Source organism: Drosophila teissieri, chromosome 3L, assembly GCF_016746235.2.
Source record: "Drosophila teissieri strain GT53w chromosome 3L, Prin_Dtei_1.1, whole genome shotgun sequence".
NCBI lineage: Eukaryota > Metazoa > Arthropoda > Insecta > Diptera > Drosophilidae > Drosophila > Drosophila teissieri.
In genome coordinates this window covers 20,016,955-20,040,110 of record NC_053031.1, presented here as the reverse complement: position 1 = coordinate 20,040,110, position 23,156 = coordinate 20,016,955, and the positions used below count along the sequence as shown (strand labels likewise).

Sequence of the window (23,156 nt, the reverse complement as noted above, 5' to 3'; positions counted from 1 at the left end):
GCATGGGATTAGATTCCAAAGAATCTGCAGTATTCCGTAAGTTTATATGTCCTCGTCCCAAGAGTCGTATTCTTGTTGTACTCTGCTTTCTTCCATACCGTCCACAATCCAATTTCATTTCAAGCGTTAAAAGTTGTTTTATTCATAGCTTTCGATTCGTTTCCAATATATCATGTATATTAATATAAATTAGTTAAGTTCTGCATGTATATATATATCTGTGGGTGTATATATATAATTTGTAAATATCAAATACATAATCATTAGACATATTGAAGTCATAATTGATTAGCGCAATACTAATTTCGAACCGAATCTGCTCGGCGCGTCACACAAAGCCAATCAATACATGTAAATACGTATGAGTAGAGCAACAATAGTTTGCGAGTTTTTGGGATGAAATTCGTAACATATTGATATTGCTGATCAATGGATAATATCAAACTGTTCAAAACGTTTAGCCGTTTGGGTTTCACTTCCGCTTGTTATTTACATTAATAATTACAAATTAAATGGAATTTCCCGACATGGTCTGGCATAAATAATAATAAACTGGCACTGCTGGCCTAATACAATTAAAATGTTTAAATTATATACAACAAAAACAAAGCAACAAGAAACTATTGAGAATGGATTTGTTCGGCGTAACAAACTAAACTCCACATTGGCCAACCAATATAACATATTATCTACAAGCTAAATATGAATATTGTATATTACATGCATTACACAATTCTCGGCAAAGAAAAATAATTCGTCTTAAAACTAATTAGGGGCTAATAAACTATTGCAGAAAATCAAAATAGTCTTAGTCTTAGAATAGTAAATAACAAAACATGCGCGGTTCGAAATAAAACACAAACCCTCTAGAACAGAACGGATAAGATTGAAAATTATATCTTCATAGCCTTGATGTTCACGACATCAGTTAGGAAATTGAGCACAGCTTCTTCAGCTCTCCCTCGGTCTCGTCCACCTCGAGTGGCACACTAGCGGTATTGGGCAGCGTCCGTCCTTCGATGTTCGGCAGATACGGTTCGTAGTCTAGACCCTTGCGTTCGTAGAACAGCAGATATGCAGCACTTGGATCGATGACCGGCTTCTGGGATATTTCGCGGCAGGAGCTGTCGTTGTAGCAGTACCAGGAACCAGTTGCATTCGATGCATAGGAAATGTAGTGACCTCCGTTCAGCATGCCCGAGTGAGACTGCAAAATAAGGAGGGTTATCATACACCCAGGAGGATTAAAGCTATAGGTTACACCCACCACAACAGCATAGAGTCGGTATTTGGGATCGAACTCATCCACATCCGGTTTAAGTCGGTGTTGGTGATAGTCTTCGAACTCGCCATCCACGATTGGCGTTTTGGTGAGACTCGTCGAGATGAGGCGTTGTCGCCGGGCAGCATTTTTGGTCTTGCTCTGGCGCAGAATATTTCCTGTGGGCGGTGGTGACACAGTAGCCTTAGTTGACCCCGTTTGATTTACGAGGTCTTCCTTATCCTTGCTTGGTGCATCAATTTCGTCTAATTCGCTTACAACTTCGTTGGTTGCCATCGTCATTTCAGCATCCTTCTTCAGCTCCAGCAGCTCCTTGTGCCGCAGTATCGTCTCCTGAGGCACTGAGGCCAGATACGGAGTGGGATCAAAGTCATCAAAAGGAAAGTGGACCACCTTCTGTGACTTGACCCACTTGCCGTTGACGCAGTTAAACCGCTTCAAGTGGACAATCTGAGGAACAGCATCATTAAAATTTCACTCGGCATTTGGTGATTAGACCTAGCTTACCAATATCGGAGGCAGTTTCCAGATCTGGAGTTTTTTGGTTGCGGGTTTTTTACCCTTGCAATGACTGCAGTGATACCACTGCTCCAGTTTCTCCTCGGAGGTGAAGGCGCGCAAGCAATGATTCAGGTCCACGGGCTCCACTTGCTCCCGCCGACTTATGGCAATGGTCTCGTGATCCACCCACAGCTAAAAAATTATAAGTTACTTATAGCATCGCAGACAAATTAATGTGGAGTCAACATACACGCTCCAAGGTGCTTTGGTAGCGTAAGTGCAGGGCGGTCGGATCCCAGTCGATGGCAATGGTAAAGTCTTCAAAGTATTTGGTTGTCGGTGTGTACGACAAGGAGGCGGTATATTCCGGCGTCCGTTTAGCCTCCAGATTTGGTAGCGATGGGAATTTAGCATTCATTTTTGGCGTCGATGTATTACCTGCAAATAAAAGTAAAATGCTTATTTCTAACAACGGCAAACGGATTTTAAAGTCTCTACGCACTGGCGGTGGCATTGATGGGCGGCAGGGCTCCCTGGAGTACATAATCATTGTTGCAGCGAATCTCGCATCCGCGACAGAAGCTTGACCAAGGGCAAATAGCGCAGGTTAGTCCATCTGCCTTGACGGCACGCAACGTAAAGGGAAAATCGTAGCCCAGGCTGTCATCACTGTGTATACATAATTAAGTAAACAGATGCAGATCAAAACAACTGGACATACTTACCAATCGGCGGCATGATTCGCTTGTTCCGTGGTGGCTGGCAATGGGCTGAGCAGCCTGCTCACCTGCAGCCACACCGCACAGTATAGATCCTTATGGGTTCCACCCTCGCTGTTTGGAATGAGGAGGGGAACGCCAAAAAGACTTGGCCTCGTCTTGTGGTAGGAAAGGAAGTAGCTGTCGTGCCGCGTTATCTTTCGATGTACGGCTACCAAATACTTGCCCGCCTTGTGCGGCGGCTGCGAGGAGCGACGAGAGTAGACCCCGCTACTGGTCTCCGGCTGCGAGGTAGTGATTTGATCCCGCTGATCGTGCTCCTCCGCGTTGCCCTCCTCCGCCTGCTCGTCTACGTCCAAACTGGCGCCCAGGGTGTGGCCAGTGCTAAGGCCACTGGAATCGTTTGGCGACGTCCGGTAGGAGCAGTCATCGCTGCCACTTCCGTTTCGGCTGTTAACCGGGTCCAGCTCCGCCAATGGAATGGGTTCCGTCAGCGAGCTCTCCATAGAATTTTCGCCGGAATGATTCGTGTAGGACATGGAGCTAGTGTTGCTCTCCGTATGCAGCAGTTTGGCGGAAGATACGCGCTTCTGTTGGGCAGCAGCGCCGTGCATAAATGTATTCTCCGGGCTGGAGCTCAGGATTAGCGACTCCTGCACCGAGAGTTGGTATTAAACTTAAGTTGTGCTGATACAGGGTTAGTTTTCAAAGGGACTTGGTTGGTGTAGTCGTGAATTAAAGCTTTGGTTGCTCTATTAACCATGGAACAATCTACTTTTAAATGTACAAAATAGCTATAGGGTAAACGCCAAAACTCTAAATCAATTATAAAATATAATAATTGTTTATGGCACGTGTTTTAATTAACTGGTTGGTTCTATTTAGTTATTTAGTGAGGACGGTGGAATGAAAAATTAAGTTATTAAATTAACATGGTTTAGGTTTTATACAGGTCTCGAATGATATTCTGTATTTTACTCTAATTTAAAATACTACGGAAAAATTCATCATAGGGACTAGAAATATGAGACTATACAAAATTTTAAGAGTGAATTGACACAAATGTAATATTGTTTGAGAAACATTTGAAAGTTCAATACATAAAGTTATATCTGATAATTTGAATCCAAAAATACATCAAAAACACATCTATAAAACAAGCTAAAAAAATGTATTTCGTTTTGGATACTCAAAACTTTCTAAAAAACAAACACAATATATGTATGTATGTATAGGGCATCGCAAAGCTATGAGAATGACCAAAAACTACGAGTAAAATAATAATTCACAAGCTTCCAACTTGAAAACCAGAAACAACATAGAGATTTCCAAGGATAGCCAAGAGGTGATTCGAAGTGTTTGATTGGGTTTAAGCAAATAATTTACATTAGTTATAGAATAAGGCCAGCAACAAAGAAAGTGATTAGTAGAAGGATGTATATATTACAAATAATTGATATCAATTTGGTAAAAGTGTGCGAATACGAAAGTAGGGAGAATTTACAGAGTATGCTAGTACTTTTGTGTAGTTAAGAGGGAAGCCCACAAACCACGCAGCAGACGGCAACTGTTCATTTAACATAGTGTATTTAATATATTTAGATCAAACGCTTGTAAAGTAACAATCAAGAAGCAGACGGAGGCGGAATCCTTGGCGGATTCGGATTTCGCATTCGCAATCAAGGACGACCCGACGATATATCATAGCAGCAGTTTCGCCGCTGAGGAGCAAGCTCGCTATCCTAGGCAAGGAAGTTCTGAAGCTCTGAATTTTAGAATTCGATATGGCCCCAAAAAGATGGGGCGTAAGTCTATGATATTAAATACGTGTATGTTAATATAGTTTCGAAGCCATACCTTGAAGCAAAATAGGCTGTGGGGCATGCACTCTCTCTTTCCAAAGCACCGGCTTACCTTTCCGGCCTCATCCGGCAGCAGTTCGTGCACCTGGTTGTCCCCGCTTCCGATTTCGGTGTAAGTGCTTACGATAGGATTGTAATTGCTGTTGCATTGCGACACATCCGTTCCCACTTCCGCCTCGCCTTCGACCTCCAGGCCAGAAACGTGGCCATTGCATAGGACTCGAGACGAGGCGCGGTGGCTGGACGTCTGCAAAGTGCTCAGCGAGGACAGCGAGTCCTGGGCGCTCGTGATAAGAGCTGAAAGATCAAAAATGGAGAAACACATTTAACTGCTATACCATTAGACGACCTACCGGAACTGCGCTGTATGTCCTTAAGACCTTGCTCTATGTGCATGCTAAGTCCTGAGTTGGATCGAGTTCGCACACTTTGTTCTGGCAGCTGATAGACGTACAGCTCCTTGGCACTCTGCGTCCGCAGTTTCTCGTCATCGGCCAGCACTTGGCGTATTTGTGAGTTCCACAGCTCGCAGACGAGCATCAGATTTGGCGGCAGGGAGCACATTGTGGACAACTTGTGTTTCAGGTGCGAGTACTTGCAATCTGAGTTCAGACGAAAACCATATTTGATTGGCACGCTTCCATCCAACAGAATTACTACAAATAAGACAAGTAAAAATAAGTAATATATTAAACGTAGAGTATTGGGTTCTACTGCAAATTACTCACCCAAGACCTCAAAGTACACATAATTCTCTACCGGAAGCGGCAAACTAAGCAGACTAAATGGATCAAATCGTACCGATTCGTGTCCGCAACCCAGGCAGCTGACCTTGGATTTCAGCTGGCCGTAAAACAAATCAATGATAATTGACTGGTTGCGGGCGTGGTGCTGCGACCAGGCTTCCGCGGCCACTATTTTGTCTGGACGACCATTTGAGTCCTTCAGCTCGCTGTACGGCTTCTCCATCACCCGGTTAAGGTCCTCATGCAAAGCGTCCAATAGCCACTCGAGCAGCTCCTGGGAATCGTGCTGACCTCCACCGGCGAACTGCGGCGCATATTTGTTGACGCAAAAGCGTAGCTTTAGTGGCGCCACAGATCTAGTTGTGGCAGTCCAAACCTCCTTGAGCAGTTCCGCATAGCGCATAGCTAGCTGACCCTTTGTGCCAAGTTTGTTGGCCGCGTTCACCTCAAAACGGTGCATCTCGCGCTGGAAGTATTGTGCCAGTGGTTGGGTATTAAACAGCACCTGAAGGGCGGCGTTCATAAAGCAGGTGTTACCCAGATTATGCAGGCCAGTGGCTCCGGGCGCATGTACCGACATAATTGAACTACGGGTTAGGCGTCGCCGGTCCCCTGGTGTTCCTGCACCCTGGCCACTTTGAGCGGTGGCCAAGGAGCCAAGTTCCTCTGGCCAGGTCAAATCTTTGTTGCGGATTTCCAGCAACAGCTGGTCGTTGTCCCGAATGAGCAGCTCTTTCAGGCACATGGCATCCTCTTCTAGCAATATGGCACCGTTGTCCAGCTGTGGAACATGCCACAGCCGTATATCCTCCGACTTGAGACGCAGTTGCTCGCACAAAAACTCGCCCACCTGGCGCACCGTGGCTAGCCGACTGAAGGCAGCCGTGTAGGCCAAGTATCGCTTTGGCGGTTGGAGTACACTGCTTGCAGCGATGGCGGCATATCCGCCTCCGGAGGCCAGGACTCCATAGCCGCCGCTCACTGTAGAACCCCAGCTACCGAGTTGAGTGCCCCCGCCGAGGCCTGCCTGAGATGGCTGCACCTGGTGGAGCAGGATTCGCAGGTTCAGAGGGTAAAGTTCTAGTTCCACATCTGAGTTGGGTGGTTGAATGACCTGCAGGAATAAAAAATTAAGTTAATATAAAATAAATTTAAATTTAATAAACGTCTCCGATTAAAAAAAAAGGTTTTTCACGACTTACCTGTCGGGGCAATGGAAGATTGTCACCATACCATCGATTCAATGCCTTCCACAGTGACTTGGGCACCAGTTCAAAATCGTGGTTCTGAACCAGGGGTGTGTCCCGTTTGAGGTGACCCCCCTCGCCGGTAAGAGTTCGAACATTGCGGAACGGATTGGCGGTGATCAGATTGTTGTTGTCAATAGGTCCTGGTCGCACAGGTCCGCAATGCCGTCCAGCTGAGATGCCACTACTCGCCGACCCGGAACCGGATGCCGATCCCGTGCCGGAACCCAGAGAGTAGCAATCCTGCTGTTCCAGGCTGTGGGTGTTAAAGCTCTCATCACAGACGAGCGCCTCATCAACAGCGGTTCGCTGGCTGGCGGTGCGCTTGCAATAGTCGCAGGTGTGTGCCGTGTGCTGAGTGTATTGCATCCAACTTAGCCACCAGTCACGAGTGATCAAGTACCAGAACTGTCCCACGCGGTACGGCCGGCGCTCCTCCCGTCTCAGCCATCCCCGGACAATATCGTTCTCCATGTGCTTGCACTGGGGCCACAGGCCAAAGACGATGTGACACAGCTCGAAAATGAGATCCAGCAAGGGCTGCATGAGTCTCAGATCACACTGTACGTTCCACAGCATAAAATCCTCAGCGGTCAGCGAGACATTGTCTCGGGTTAGTTTACTAGGCGTCCCATCTGGACTCCTCCTCTGTCCGAACTCCAGAAGATCACTTATCACCAGTTGTTTGGTCAGATCCTTGTGATGCTGGGCTTCTCGATTTTCCTTGGCCACTAACAGCAGAACATTGATCATCTGAAGTGTTTCCTCGTGACTAAGAACTCCATCACGATCCACATCGAAGATTTTGAAACAAACTATGGGTAGGCGTTTATTACTCAATTGATCATAGAGGGATGATAAAAGTATTTAGTGCTCACATCGTGTCCTTTCCACACCCGGTCCCCGGCAGGCGGCACTTACTCCGCAACACAACTCCTTAAAGTCGATGTGTCCGTCGCGGTTCTCATCAAAGGCGTTGAAAAGACCTGCTAGAGCATTCTTTGGTATGGGTGGGCTGATCAGGGGTCCCAGGAACTGCAAGTCGATTTGGCCGTTTTGGGAAGTGTTTTTTAAACGCCAAAACTCCTTTTCCAGATCGCCGATATCCTGCAAAAGAATTTAAAGGGGTTTCAATATGAACTAGCCAAATGATAAAACTGGAATAATAGGCAATAGAAGTGCATTGAGTGGCAGATAAGAAAACAGGTGTGGAAGTAATCGGAAATGATTTATAAAATACATTTCACACGAAATGATTTGCGCGCATATGATTGCAAACTTATATTAGGCCCAGTTGCACATGCTAACCTTCTCCTCAAGATGCGTCACTCCAGCGAGGCTCTGGTAGAACGTTGGCGTCTCCAGCTCCGAAGTGAGGCTAACACAGTTGTCGGCCAGCAGCCATTTGGAGAGGACCGTGGCATTACGATGCTTTATGATCCAGTCCTGGAACTGCTCGAAATTGACGCGTTCGCTTTGCGCGAATAGGGAGACGCTCTCAAAGGGAGCCAGATTGACGTTGCGCACATAGTCCGACTTGATGATGAAAGTGCCGGCATCGTTGCAGTAGAGGTTCCACAGGAATCTAAAACTCAGGGAAGTATTTGTGTTTGCAATAAGTAGGACAGCCTTGCATATTATGGCCCACTCACTTGGTTTTCTCCGCTTGGGTACCCCGAGTTATCAAGACCAGACCGCAGAGCAGGTCATTGAACGAGATGCCACGCTGGGTGCCACCACAGGCGGCATATAACATGTCCACGATCTTTGGCGGCACTCCCTCACACAGCACATCCTGCTGAAAGGCATTCCGACTGAGGAAGTTCCTGCCCACGCCCGCAGACTTTTTGAAGGCATCTCTCAGGCGCCGAAGCTCCACGTCGCTTACTGGAATAAAAATCGGTGAATGAGTAACGCTTGCGGTCGGTATTATCCCATGTGCCCCTAATTAATAGCCGGTATGCCAGGTAACCCCCTAATTCGATACGATTCACGACCTCGATTTCACACCAACCGACTTGCCTTCAATAACGAACTGATTATTAGAACACAAATCCAGTAGAAAAACCCAATTCAAATACACTCGCTGTAATTGTTTGTCATAGTAATAAACATCATTTCCGAAATCATTTATCAATTCCATTACGTATGGTATTAAGATCCCCTGTTACCTAATTAAGCATTATCAGTAATTGATTTTTCACCAATTACTCGATGTGCAAAAGTGAATTGTGGTAGGGTTGCAATAAGAGAAAACGTGAGTATGTTCTACAACGATAATTTATATATTTTTCATGATATTTATATACAACTGTTCTTTTAAAACGGTAAAATATTTATACCTCTCAACATTTTTTTGAAAAGGAAAACAAATGAAGAGGGTATCCCGAAGTCCACTACAAAGTTATTTTTAATTTTTTATAATTGTGAATCATTTTCAGAGGAATCAAAGCACATAACAAACGACAGCTAAAAACCGTTTCGCACAAAAGTCAGAAAATGATAAGAAATGAGAAAAAAATTTTGTTAATCATGTTGTGCATTCTTAACAACATGTTAATTTGTACTTAATATTAAATGTAATACATAGTTGGTTCTCTATAAAGCAAAAATAATATACTATTACTACTAATATATATCCCTATTGAAGATTTTTCATTCATGCCCCGTTGCCTATAATTCATAACGTTGATTATTTAATGTCGGAAATAAAAAGCCACAAGAAGCGCCATTGAATTGACAATAAATAAACCATTTTAATTTCAACGATCAGGTTGAGAACAGAGCCAACTGATAAGCGCCAAACCGGGCGTGAAAATACATTCCAGTTGATTGGACAACATTGCAGGCGAATTATGCGACGTCACGAAAACGGCATTTTATTGAATGTCAACTGCAACTCGAGTCTGCGTCTGCGATTATTGACCACCGCACATACTTGCATGTTAGCCCTCACTTTCCCCCTCGTTTCTTCAATTTCCCTTCCGTTGGCTTGGTTGTACTGGAACCGGTTGGAGTGGCTAATAGGAAACACACGCACCTGGCGCACGCCCCACTCCAGTGATGGTGGGTGGTGGAGGGGTGGTCAGGAGTGCTGGTGTTCCGGGGAGTGAGCGTTATCAGCGACACTCGTTTTCTTAACTCTGGCTGGGCTGCCTGCCCACAAATCAGCAACCATAACAACACCAGCAGTTAGATGATTGCCAGCGCAAAGGGAAGGTGGAATAAAGTAAGTAAAAGGCAGTAAGGGAAGCTAAACGTCATTGAGACTGGAACGAAAAGGGGTGGACAAGTTGGCTAAAATAATCTCGTCTTTTTGGATGATTACCAATTGATACTGCTGGTTTACTATTATAAAATATTCGGAAAACAGTGAAGTCCAATTCTCAGACTTTGTACCCTTTTTAAAAGAAGTAATGTATTTTAATAATATGTTACTTTGATTGAAATCAATATTTATCTCAAAGTAATAAAACATTGTTTTTTTTGGCTAATCAGTTGCATTTTTACACAAAGTACATATTTCCCCTTCCTATGTGAACATGCAATGCGTATTCCACTTAAATACTATTTGTAAGAATTCCCGATTTCCCAAAGCTGATAACATGCAGAATTAAAAGCCCAATATAAATGATTTATTTTCAAAAAAAAATTTTTTTCATGAGTATTCCAATTGGAAAACTGATAAAGACTTCTTTCTTTTCTAAATCAAATATGCTCCCCTTTCATTATGAACAAAATTATTTGATGGAGGTTTCTTTATGAAATACTTCAACAGTAGACCTTTGCACATAAAGTGCGATTTGAAATGAACACTGGAATGACATGCTGAACTTGAAATGAACCGTATTCGCAGCGACATCCGCATCCGCGCATTCCAGTCACCCTAAGCGTGAACTGCACTCCACTGGCCGTTTAACTGTTTCTCATGTGCCTTCGCTGCTTTGTTGTCTCTCACCCACCCAGCGCACACCTCCCACTGCCCACCCCATTCGATGAGCTTTTCTATTGTGACGTCACTGGCGGCGGAGACGCAAATACCCATGCACATGAAATCACACATGAAATAAAGAAGCCACACTGGAATGGCAGCAGATAATTGCAAGAGATAGGATTAAGCAGAGCAGGAGGAGGGTGGTGGTTAGTGGAAAATATATTGGTCTGCAGACTTGGGCGCAACAACACAATGGAATCGATTGCACCTGCTTGTAAGTTGTTGTTGTTTCTTTTGCAGGGGGTTCTGTTTTCTTGATTAGCAGTGACCTATTTTCTGCGGCTGTGAGACGGTACAAGTACTAGTAACCAGCCGGAGGAGACTCACCGCGCTTCACCGAATCCTCGTAGCTGACGCTATTGGAGTGCTTGGACTCCTTGGTGCCCATGGTCCAGAATTTCTTGTTTGCGGGGGTGCAACTCAATGGATTCTGGGGCTCCTCCTGCTGCTGCGTCTGGCGACGCCACTTTTCACATTTGTTCAACTCACTTCACAGTCGCGGGCGGAACAATGGATTAGGGTTGAGGATCAGGTGCAGGATCAGGACGAAATATGTATATAAATATCTAATATACACCTGTCTTTTTGCCTCTTGTCTTGTGCTATTTTCTTGTTTCTCCTATATGCACGCACTTTCCTACACTAAGCCAAAACAGCTGTTTTCCCCCTTGCCCGATAAGCTATCGATAGGCGCCGACGCTCCAGTGTTGCGCAGCAGCGAATTATCGAAAGTCATATTTTTTGTACGGGCGTAATTAAAAAGCAGTAATTAACTCAATTTCCACGTAATTTCCACAACAAACCAACGTAAACTCGCTCTGCGAAGCGAGCGCCTTTGCATTTGCCCACCGGAAAAGCTGCCGCATGAAAACCGAAACTCGGGCGCAGACACAAAAAAAGTCTTAAACTACGTCGCCATTTTTGACACGGCTCCGAAATCGAAAACACAACACACACACCCAAGAGAAAAAGAGCTGCGCTGCGGAGAGAAGGAAAAAACTATACGTTTTCGATACGATTTTTCAATTCGATTGTGGATTTGTGCGGTTACGTCTGGGAATAGTTTATATGTACATACATTGAACGGCACGCATGGGGCATAGTCGTGATTAGTGTTATTAGCCAAGAATTGGAGAGCAAGTCGGTTGATTAAGGAGACGACGACGTGTACAGAGCATCACCCTTAACCCTTACCCTGACCCCCAACTAAACACTAAACACTATTATCGGGGCAGATACTGTGATCCTACCGCAAAAGCACACAAAATGGCCAAGACCTACGACTATCTGTTTAAACTGCTCCTGATCGGTGACTCCGGAGTGGGCAAGACGTGCATCCTGTTCCGATTCTCCGAGGACGCCTTTAACACAACGTTTATATCCACAATAGGTGAGTGCCATCATCTGCGTTTTCCGCTTATTCTTTTTTATTAATGATGACACCTTCGTTCGCATGAACTCATTCGCAATTCGGAATCCGAGCTTCTGGCCCAGTGACTCATAAAGTGCCAACGCTCTCCTTTTTTTAATTTTCCCTGCCCCATCCGGGCGTTTGTCATTATTATTGTTGTTTTCATGGAAGGGGCACTCCGCCCATGTTTGATTTCTCGCCTTTATTAAGATTTCCCCATAGGGAACATATCCGGATGCCTTATCTCGCCCTAAGATTACCACCCGCATAGGAAAGCGATCAGAAATAAGTACTCAGTCCGAGTAGCCATAGTCTTTGTACTTTCACTGCTCTTATCGCCCCAGAAGCCGGATTGTTCCGATACGAGACTTGTCCGCCGCACACCGAATCGGGAATGCCTTTTAAAACACCAAACAGACCCGTGCCTCTAAGACTAGAGGGCATCCAAGTAGATATTCCCATAAGAAGACAGTAAAGCCCTCCTAGCACAAACAAATAAAATAAAATAAATTCAAATGTTTAATTTGAAGAGATAATATCGACTAATAGTTTAAAGTTAGAAATAGCTATTATTAATATTTTAAATAAATCAAAGTACCCACTCCTAATCAATATAAATTCAATTGACCATAATCAAAATAATATTTGACTTGTGCATTGTATTTTCCTGTACTTGTGAACTCAAATGTAGAGCGATTCCCATCTTTGCTCGTGGCTAATAATTGTTTATTTTCAATTTTGGCACGTTTTCCTCGCGACACTTCCAATTTTGGGGCATTTACTTAACGACATTGTTTAAATTAATTGCGTGGTTGGTGGATTTCGGTTCTCTTTGTCTCTTTTGTCTCTTATTTTGGCTTCGATGTCATGGGTCCCGACCAAACAGGTTTAGCTTCTTGCCAAATTATTTAAATTAATTAGCAAATGTACATGTGTGTATATGCTCATCTGTTTTCTCTTTGCAGGTATCGATTTTAAAATTAGAACAATTGAATTAGATAACAAGAAGATTAAGCTGCAGATATGGTAAGTAATAGGCACGTATATCTTTAATTTCTAACAAACTAAAACTTCAATATTTTTACAGGGACACTGCCGGCCAGGAGCGCTTTCGCACAATTACCACGGCCTATTATAGAGGTGCCATGGGCATCATGCTGGTATATGACATAACCCAGGAGAAGTCCTTCGAGAACATTAAAAACTGGATCAGGAATATCGAGGAAAACGCCTCAGCTGATGTCGAGAAAATGCTCCTGGGAAACAAGTGCGAATTGACCGATAAACGACAGGTATGACAAAAGAAAATTTGTGAATTAAGTTCACTTAAAATCGTAATTTGGTTCACTGCTTAAGCTGAATGCAAATTTGCACTTGTAATATATATTTTATGTATATTCAATTAAGTTTACAATTTATGACCATACCATTAAACGATCTGCAATGGTTGGGTACATTATTCTGTCCATACTTCGTACCTTCGTAAAAAAATGAATAAAGCGTATCGCCGATAATTAAACACTTTTCCACCTATTCTAGGTTTCAAAGGAGCGCGGCGAACAATTGGCCATCGAGTATGGCATCAAGTTCATGGAGACCTCCGCAAAGGCCAGCATTAACGTGGAAGAAGCCTTCCTCACCCTGGCCAGTGATATCAAAGCGAAAACGGAAAAGCGAATGGTGAGTATTTGGGTGGCAAGACTCGGACAAAGCGTTTTATACTTTGGCTAACAATTTACATCCTTTGTGTGCGCAGGAGGCGAACAACCCACCCAAGGGCGGCCATCAGCTGAAACCGATGGACAGTCGGACGAAGGACAGTTGGTTGTCCAGGTGCAGTCTGCTTTGACGTGGCAACGTGCGCTCGGCACTAAAGCGGCATGGTGGCATCGGCTACACGGTAGTGGTTTATGGTGGTAACTACGAGGTAGTAGTTTCCTTAAGATCTGTTAGGTTCGAGTAAAAGCGGGACCCCGAACAAGCGGACATTAACTGACATCTAAATCAACCTTAAACATCAATCAGCAGCCGGCTCTCTTTAACCGAATAAGCGCGTTAATGGAATAGAACACAAATTGCATTATGAAACAGTTATTAAATAAAGTATATGACGACAGCGTGTACGAAATATACATAGGTATGATAACATATATATATATATATACGTATATAACTCAAGTTTAAAGAAGATAAAACGATCCAGCGATAAAGTAAATCGAAGAGCAGCCAATCCAACCCGCCCGCGTCCTTTCTCGAAGAGGTTTTAGTATTTACGGAATTATGATTTTCTCTAGCAGCCATGGTTGTTGATTTGTAAATTATTAATTGTAAAACAAATATATATGTACTATGTATGCATATGATTAGTTGACCTGTCCTTGTTTTGCTCATTGCTTCTGTGTACTTTCGATCGATTTAGAAACCCTTTTGCCATTACCTTAGGAATACGGAGGAGGTCCAGACGCACAATGACCCAAAATTGTATAACCCAAATCCGCCTCACACCTCCCCCTCCCTGCCCCTAACTTTATATCGTATAATGTGGTAGTATCGCACAGATTAAGGGTGCTTATTATATTATTATTCTTCTTAATCTTCACACACATTTCATTCGGTTAGTTCTTACTCTATTTATTTTGTTCTTTGCCGCACACCACATGACTTTGTCAATGAAACGTTACATCTAATAATAAAACTAAGAAGATTTGCAAACGAGATATCACCAATTAAAGGTAGTCCATCGATGAGAATCGATCGGCAGCAACAAACAATTATGAACACATACACAGCGCAGTAAAATTTATAATGTGAAATTAAATGATAACTAATTGCATATTTGATATTAATTACTTGTAATATTAATGATAAAACGTATACAATTTTATAAAAATAAATAATGTGCAAAACTAGTGGGAGCGAGAATTTTCAACATTATTTTTGGCATATCTATAGAAATTGGTTAATATTATTTTTTGACATGGATGAAAAAAAAGTTCAAAATTGTGGGCGCGGCAGTTTTGGCCGGTTTGTGGGCGTTAGAGTAGGTGTGGCCAAATTTTTACCGCTTTACGTGTAAACGTAAATAAACGTTTACTGGAAATATTTCATGAGGTGCGTTTCGTAGCGAGGAGCTTCAGTCATCGATTCCAGTTAACATAGACAGTAATCTGTTATCTAACATGCTGCAAAAATTCACCCTAAATTCAAGAGATCGTTTAAATGTCAAGATTCAATTTTAAAATAAGTTTAATCTTTTTTCGTATATTGATCATAGAAGCCATAGCTTCATTCAAAATCCAAATGGGTGCAAAAAAACAACCAGTTTATTATTAATTTGCTATTTTATTATTTATATATGTATTAAAAACTGTCCACAAAATAGCTGCACGACATTTTGCTTAAGATAAAAAAGAATTGGGTGACTTAAGTGTAGATACAAGTAGATTGTACGATACGAACATTTAGTTAGGAGAAGCACAACATTCACACAAGGGGACAGCCAAGGATTTGGGTTTAGAACGATGGAAAAAATATGTGGGGATAAGCGCCGTAAGGTGGAAATATATATAATTAGCACACAAGCTATAACTAGGAGGAATTGCACGTTGCGAATCGAGTGTAGGCAGCGGGTTACACCTGCGGCAGGTTCTGGTAGTAGGTGGCCAGGATGCGCCACGCCTCTGGTTCCATGAAGCCATCCGGCGGACTGGCTCCAGTTTTGGCCAGGGTGCGCATCTTGGTCCCCGAGATAAACTCAAACTCATCCTTCCGCTTGGGCTCAAAGAAGGCCATTCTACTAGCGTTCTTGTCATAGGCAGCAACACGGAAAGGCAGGATCTGAAAAGAAAATATCGATTTCATATTCGGCTAGATTTGGCCTATGGCAGTGGGGCCTACCTCCATGCTGTCTAGTCCCTGGGCCATCTTCAGCACACGCGCTCCATGTGTGGCATCGTATAGATTTCCATCTGGATAAGTTTCCTTGGCCGGATGCGGCATTCCAGCTGGATCGCGGCCCACAATGTAGAAGTTCGCGCCGGCGTTCATGCGCGCCTTTGCGTGCCACTGCACCTCCGTGGGACCGGCGTACATCATTGGCGAGGGGAAGATGGCCAGTACTGTGTCCTCTCGTCGCAAAACACCTGCGTCGAGCACGGCCTGGTGTTGCTTCATGCGCACATCCAGCGGCACATCGTCGTCCTTGGTCCAGCCACCCAGAGGGTGCAGCAGCAGCACTGGCTGCTTGAATCCGCGCTCCAGCAGTTGGCGGCGAGTGTCTTGCATGAGGAGGGCATGGCCGTTGTGGATGGGATTGCGCAACTGAAAGGCGAAGATGGCGTCGGCATTGAGCTCCTTAAAGCGGCGCCTCAGCTCGTTGGGAGTCAGCCTGTACTGATCTAGTCCGTCCTCCCAGCGGATACGCTCGATCACTGCTAGATCGCCGCCGACCAAATACTCGCCGGACTCGTAGACCTGTTTACTGAACGGGTGATTGGGATTGCTGGTGCCGAACTGGCGGGCCAGGCGCTCCTCCTTACGCTGAAAGTAGAACTCGGGACGCCGCAGAATGGCTACCGCTTTGCCTTGATATTTGAGAGTCAGCGAGGAGCAACCATCCAGCCGATCCTTGTCCGCCTGAGTGGCGCTCAGAACAATGGGCACCGAGTGGTTCTCGCGATAGGAACCGTCCATACCGCTCTGAAGTGTGTTGAAATGCAGCGTCTGCAGGTACTCATCCTCGCGCATGAATCCGCGCAGTGGATATGCCCATCCCTCGGCCAGCACTTGTACCCACTGCAGTTCCACCGTGCTGACTTCAATGGCTTGAAGCGACTCAGCCTCGTGCCGCAGTGCCTCCGTGGCAATGGATTCGCTGGGATAAAGCTCCGGCAGCAGATCTACGTCGCGCAGCGAGCGCGGAATAATTCCCTCCTGTTCGAGCAGCGTCACCAGCTTCTGGGTGGACTCACGCACCGTGTAGCCGTGCGTGTTGACCACCAGTTCCGGCATCTGGGGTCGCTCGTACTCCTGCGTGATGCCCGTGAATCCTTTGATTACGCCCTCGCGCGCCTTCTTGTACAGTCCCTTCACGTCCCGAGTCTCACACACATCCAGCGGAGTGTCTACGAATATCTCATAGAACTTCAGGCCCGCATCCTTGTGGATTTTGCGCGCCATCTCACGATCGTCGGCGAAGGGCGAAACGAAGCTGCAGATGGCCACCACTCCGCTATCGGCAAACAGCTTGGCCACCTCGCCCACGCGGCGAATGTTTTCCTCGCGATCGGCGGGCGGAAAACCCCGGGTCTTGTTCAGCCCGGTGCGAATGTTGTCGCCATCCAATCCGTAGGCCGGAATGCCCCGGGATACCAGGTACGCCTCCAGTTCGAAGGCAATCGAGGTCTTTCCAGCACCACTAAGACCTGCAAAGGAATGAGTACCAGCATTTTGTTGAGAAAAACAGGTGGTTAAGCTTTATATTTTAAAGAGTAACGGTGGAAAAAAATTCATAAAACAACTAAATAGCAACAAAAAAGTTCATGTTATCTTGAGTTTATGTATAAAATAATTATCATTAACTTTAGCCCATACGTAACATATTGCGAAAACATTTAGAGACACAGCAAACAATGTTCTTTGATAAGTTAAGAAGGTCTTTAAAATTTTGTGGTTATACCCGTTACTCGTAGAGTAAAAGGGTATATTAGATTCGTTGAAAAGTATGTAACAGGCCGAAGGAAGCGTTTCCGACCATATAAAGTATATATATTCTTGATCAGGATCAGTAGCCGACTCGATCTGGCCATGTCCGTCCGTCTGTCCGTATGAACGTCGAGATCTCAGGAACTACAAAAGCTAGAAAGTTGAGATTAAACATACAGACTCCAGAGACATAGACGCAGCGCAAGTTTGTTGATTCATGTTGCCACGCCCACTCTAACGCCCACAAACCGCATAAAACTGCCACGCCCACACTTTTGAAAAATGTTTTAATATTTTTTCATTTTTGTATTAGTCTTGTAAATTTCTATCGATTTGCCAAAAAACTTTTTGCCACGCCCACTCTAAAGCCCACAAACCGCATAAAACTGCCACGCCCACACTTTTGAAAAATGTTTTGATATTTTTTCATTTTTTATACCCGTTACTCGTAGAGTAAAAGGGTATACTAGATTCGTTGAAAAGTATGTAACAGGCAGAAGGAAGCGTTTCCGACCATATAAAGTATATATATTCTTGATCAGGATCAGTAGCCGAGTCGATCTGGCCATGTCCGTCTGTCCGTCCGTCTGTCCGTCCGTCTGTCCGTCTGTCCGTCCGTCTGTCCGTCCGTCTGTCCGTCTGTCCGTATGAACGTCGAGATCTCAGGAACTACAAAAGCTAGAAAGTTGAGATTAAACATACGGACTCCAGAGACATAGACGCAGCGCAAGTTTGTTGATTCATGTTGCCACGCCCACTCTAACGCCCACAAACCGCATAAAACTGCCACGCCCACACTTTTGAAAAATGTTTTGATATTTTTTCATTTTTGTATTAGTCTTGTAAATTTCTATCGATTTGCCAAAAAACTTGTTGCCACGCCCACTCTAACGCCCACAAACCGCCCAAAACTGCCACGCCCACAATTTTGAAAAATGTTATGATATTTTTTCATTTTTGTATTTGAATTGTAAATTTCTATCGATTTGCCAAAAAACTTTTTGCCACGCCCACTCTAACGCCCACAAACCGAAAAAAACTGTCAGTGTTGAAGACTCGCCTTCGCACTTCCACTAGCTGAGTAACGGGTATCAGATAGTCGGGGAACTCGACTATAGCGTTCTCTCTTGTTTCATTTTTGTATTAGACTTGTAAATTTCTATCGATTTGCCAAAAAACTCTTTGCCACGCCCACTCTAACGCCCACAAACCGCCAAAAACTGTCAGTGTTGAAGACTCTCCTTCGCACTTCCAATAGCTGAGTAACGGGTATCAGATAGTCGGGGAACTCGACTATAGCGTTCTCTCTTGTTTTTGTAATCTAATAATGAACATGTTAGATAAAACATAATCCAAAGACTAAAAGACTACTATTATCAGATATAAATAAATATTTTGTAAGCGTTATTAAAGAAATAAGGCTATATGAGAGTTAGATTGACTTAATTTTAAATTGTACTGCCCCCAGCAGGGATATTTAAATGTCTACTACCATGCTCTTACCAGTCAGCCACACGGTGCATCCTCGGAATCCTCGGCAGAGTCCCAGATTCTTGCCGCGCGTCTCCCTAGTGACATGGTGCTTCTGCTCGGTCACATTGGTCGCCACCTGTAGGCACTGCAAACAGAAATATAATCGGGTTTAACTTTCGAAATTAACATAAATTAATATTCATGTCAAGTTGGGTTGGCGATGGACTCCGCCTCGGGCCCCTTCTTTTCAGATTGTTAGCCACGACGTCCACAAAAGCCGAACTCAAAGAGGGTGAAGCCGAATCAGAATCCAGTGCCAGAGGCAAGTCATCGTCGAAATACTTTGCTTTGACCCCGGGGCGATATTCGTGTTGAGCTCCAACATTCAGTTTGTTGACCTTCCGCTGGAACTCGAGTGTGCAGAATCGCGAATGGAGTTATGCGATATGGGTATGCTCATGGGTATAGGGCTGGGATCTATCGCAATGTGAAAAGTGGGCACACATTCACGTTCGTGGTAGTCTCTTCCATTGTTCAAAATAATAACTTGCACTCAGTTATTAGTTATTTATAGGCATTTCCGTTCACTATAATTCCGAATTCTTATTCCCAAATCATTTCCTCAAATGAAATACCTGATGACTTCATAAATATACTCCTTATGACATATATCCTAGCAGATAATGTTTGGAAGTAACCTTAAATGTATTGCTAATTAAAATGAGCTATAGTTTTCGGTTTCCATAGCTATCAAAGCTCAGCCTTTTTTGCAAATGGTTTAAAATTGGGTCACTGTGCTAGATAGTCATTTATACGTTTTACTTCACCCTCTGCTGATCTCACTTCTCTAAAGGCACTATTTTTTACGCTTACTGAGCTAGATAATAAAGACCTAGAGATTAGAGGCACTCAGTTTAAGTATCTGTTCTTAACTCTGTGAATCCATGTATAGCTTAAACAGTCCTACAAGTAATACGTTTCTTTATTCGCCTTTGGTCTTACCCTTCTTTTGATATGGGGATAAAATCCAATAGGCGGATTCGGCATTATTATTTTATTTTATTTCGCTCTGAAATGCAATCGAAGTAATTCCCTTTTCTTTTTAAAAGTTCAATTATTTTACATTGAGCACTGATAGCGATGCGGATTCGACTCAGATTGCGTTGAAAACGAGCTCACGATGGATGAATTTCGTCATAGACACGCGACGAGCGTCGAAAGCGAACTGAAAGTTTTCAATAATATTTATGGTAATATATGGGGCGCTCTGCTTTCAAAAGTGCCAGAGTATGGAGCCCAAAGAGAGTGTGCGACGCAGAGAGATGTCCATGAGTATATCGTATTCCATCTCGCCCTGATCTCTCGATCGGTGATCCACGCACGCATCATTTAGATTCTCCGGTTCCAGTTCCATATGGAGAAAATGTTTGCACAGTCTGTCCACCGCTCGTTTGCTTACTAGCCCCATTCTTTCTTGGCCTTCTCCAGCCTTTTGATCTGCTGCTGCCTTATAAACTCCCTTGCTTCTGGGCTCTAATGTATCAAAAGGTCAAATGGAACGGAAATGGAACGATCCCATAAAAGCTGGACACTGATCGAAGCCCGATGAAAAAAGCTACTGGGCTAATTGTAAAGGTGCTCCTGGTCTACACCAATTAATGCACCTCTCCATACTTGATTTTTCAGAAATATTTGCCCAAGTAGTATTTAGGAAAAGTAAATGCAAAGAGGTGTAGTGTATGTCTATCTGCAAACTTTTGTTTATCTGATAAAAAATCACTTTGAAAGCTCCGGAGAAAACAAACATACCTCTTCTACTCGAGATACCATCTAAAGATGCATCATCCGAATGGAACTTACCGCATCTTCAGGCTTTTCCACACTCGGAAGGCAGCATCTTTTCGGGCCGGCAGCACAGCCAGAGCTGTTGTTATTATTATTACTGTAGTGGCCAAGCGAATTGGCACATCGAGTAAACATTTTCCAACAAAAACGAAACGAACTCTGGGCAGGTGAAAAGAAAGCGGGAGTCGGACAATGTGCGCTCTTTGATAATTAAACAAGTGAGAGTTCCGCAGTTGAAGAGTTAACTGCGAAGTTAAGCAACCAGCCAACCGCCGAAGCAATGAACTTTCTCGCCGAAGCTCCAAACTGCAACTGAAATTCCACAGGCTTCAACCAAACTTGGCAGAGATCCACTGGGTGGAGCAGTGCGATATCCACTGGTGGTCCACCTAGGAACTCGTTTATGGAGGTGCTTAGCAGATAGACTCAAATTTGCTTTGTTTTTATTGCAGACAAACAGTCGTTTAAACAGCTAAGTACTAATAATAAAAAAAATATTACATACTAATATGTGTATGTGAATAATACTTTTCGGCGAATAGTTAAACTTAATATAACATATGCAAGTTATCAAGCTATCTTAGTTTGTTTAGTTTTTCTTATTTATTCCATGCCATTGCATTTTTCCCTATTCAAATTGTTTATGTCATCCAATTAGGCAATCACTTTAACGATTTAAGTAGTATCCATAAAACTACAACGTAATGCAATAACACATTAAATGCAATAACCATTAAACCCAAATGTTGCTATATGGAAATCAAATTACTAGCCACAAAAAAGCTTAGAAAGTAAACTGCGCACAATAAACAATAAAAAACACAAAACATAATTAGTTTCTTGGTTTTATTAAACTAAAAAATATTACTTACAGTGTGAGTTAATTTAAGTATTTTCTCAAGTGACTTAATAGAAAGTAATTTGGTCCGCATTCCAAGAAAATAAATATTTTAAATAACTTCAAAGCTGACCATTATGATTATTTATTTTTTTTAGTGATTCAGTTAAAGATATGCAATAAACACATTTTAAAAAAATGTCACAAAAGAAGAGTCAGTCGCAAGTTATCTTTGTGGTCATTCAACCTGCAAGTGAGTTGTTGACCAAGTTTTCAACTACTTTTGGCCAACTCCGACTCCAAAGTGGCCCATTGAAGTTGATGTCTCCGACTTGACACCTTTGCTGCCACCACTTTTGTTGGCTCGCAAGACTTTCTTTCTAATTTGAACCTGTTTTTAGCCAAAGCAATAACATTTGCTGTGGTAACCAGTTGTTATCAAGGAAGTAGTTGCTGTTGCATAAGTCATTCATTGTTTTATCTGGTGCTGAGATTATTTGTAATTAAAAAGAGGGATTTCCTTCGTAGCGAGGCAACGGGAAATTCGAATCATGTATCAAATAAGTGGATTTAAAAATGATTGTTTTTAATCGGACTGCTTGACATAGTGAAATGCAAGGCCTGCGGTTTTGTTTGCATGTGTAGAAAATATTTCTGCTGAATCAACATTTCTCGACACATCAATTTTTAAATTTCTTTACATTGTAGTATAGTTTAAAAAATGAATGCTGAAAACAATCTTATCAGCTGCAAACATACATTACAAAGTTTGCCCATTTAATGCTTTTTGGTAGTAAAGTGCAAATTTAAAACTGGAGCAAACGGCAATTCGGCATAGAGTGAGATAAGATTAGGCCGGGTGTTACGGTCTAGTGTTACGTGTCTGCTGATCCATATGGAGAGCATTAAAACCGGAAGAGGGAAGCATTGGGTTTAGGAAGTGGGGAGATGGCGAGAGATCTTGGGATCTGGGGATCTGTAGAGACACATGTATATTCAAACAACCAAGGCTGATCAAATAGATTGATAAATTAAGACATATTCAACATCTGTAGGTGAATTTCATGGGCCCACTTGTTCAAATAGAGCTGGAGAAATGGGCTTGCTCGGCGTTATTGGGCACAGGGCCACATATCTAGTACTCACCGTCTTCTGACGCTTTTTACTACTCTCCGGAACTTCGCTCATTTCTCGAGGGTAACTCTACACTGCTATTGTGGCCCACTAAAGTAGCACGTCCTCCTGCCGAGCAATTCCAAACAAAACTGCGAAAAGTAGCACTTCAAATCGAAATTCAGTGCAATCGATGAATGAAGTGTGCCACGGAGGCAATTTTCGGGCGACTTTCCGTTTTCTGAATAGGTGTATCACTCGCGGCAGCAGGACTATTGCACTGAATATCTTAAAGTTTAGTTACAACTCGAACAAACGTTTAAATTTGGGGAACGAGAAATGTATTATTACTAATTCACATGCACACAAAACCCCCACGCACACCAAAGCAGCCATCGGCAGTCAGCTGATTAGAGGTGGCC

The 23,156-nt window shown here is 43.4% G+C and overlaps 3 protein-coding genes across 7 annotated transcripts; 1 reads left to right on the top strand and 2 right to left on the bottom strand.

The window, feature by feature from the left end:
* Positions 1–168: 168 nt before the first annotated feature.
* On the bottom strand, positions 169–10,979 carry LOC122618151 (ubiquitin carboxyl-terminal hydrolase 32). Of its 3 annotated transcripts, none has more exons than XM_043794299.1 (14): positions 10,679–10,971; positions 8,010–8,244; positions 7,666–7,942; positions 7,236–7,464; positions 6,313–7,172; positions 5,093–6,224; positions 4,718–5,020; positions 4,360–4,661; positions 2,509–3,155; positions 2,286–2,452; positions 2,034–2,221; positions 1,790–1,975; positions 1,268–1,732; positions 169–1,207 (listed from the first exon to the last, which is right to left on the bottom strand). In XM_043794299.1, the coding sequence occupies exons 1-14, from the start codon at positions 10,737–10,739 to the stop codon at positions 929–931; spliced, it is 5,331 nt and encodes a 1,776-aa protein (XP_043650234.1). In that variant the 5' UTR covers positions 10,740–10,971; the 3' UTR covers positions 169–928. The 3 variants fall into 3 exon arrangements, with proteins under 3 accessions (XP_043650234.1, XP_043650235.1, XP_043650236.1); XM_043794300.1 differs by having other exon boundaries at positions 4,417–4,661; XM_043794301.1 differs by lacking the exons at positions 169–1,207; positions 1,268–1,732; positions 1,790–1,975; ... (1 more) ...; positions 2,286–2,452; positions 2,509–3,155 and adding an exon at positions 3,753–4,267 and having other exon boundaries at positions 10,679–10,979.
* An 87-nt stretch (positions 10,980–11,066) lies between these two features.
* Positions 11,067–14,133, top strand: LOC122618154 (ras-related protein Rab-8A). The gene is made up of 5 exons (XM_043794306.1): positions 11,067–11,741; positions 12,728–12,788; positions 12,850–13,054; positions 13,302–13,442; positions 13,519–14,133. The coding sequence occupies exons 1-5, from the start codon at positions 11,618–11,620 to the stop codon at positions 13,609–13,611; spliced, it is 624 nt and encodes a 207-aa protein (XP_043650241.1). The 5' UTR covers positions 11,067–11,617; the 3' UTR covers positions 13,612–14,133.
* A 951-nt stretch (positions 14,134–15,084) lies between these two features.
* Positions 15,085–23,111, bottom strand: LOC122615574 (bifunctional 3'-phosphoadenosine 5'-phosphosulfate synthase). Of its 3 annotated transcripts, none has more exons than XM_043790570.1 (4): positions 22,768–23,111; positions 18,969–19,083; positions 15,660–17,185; positions 15,085–15,599 (listed from the first exon to the last, which is right to left on the bottom strand). In XM_043790570.1, exons 1-4 carry the CDS (start codon positions 22,807–22,809, stop codon positions 15,393–15,395), a joined length of 1,890 nt encoding a protein of 629 aa, XP_043646505.1. In that variant the 5' UTR covers positions 22,810–23,111; the 3' UTR covers positions 15,085–15,392. The 3 variants fall into 3 exon arrangements, with proteins under 3 accessions (XP_043646505.1, XP_043646502.1, XP_043646503.1); XM_043790567.1 differs by lacking the exon at positions 22,768–23,111 and adding an exon at positions 20,799–21,102; XM_043790568.1 differs by lacking the exon at positions 22,768–23,111 and adding an exon at positions 19,941–20,157.
* Between the last annotated feature and the right edge of the window lie 45 nt (positions 23,112–23,156).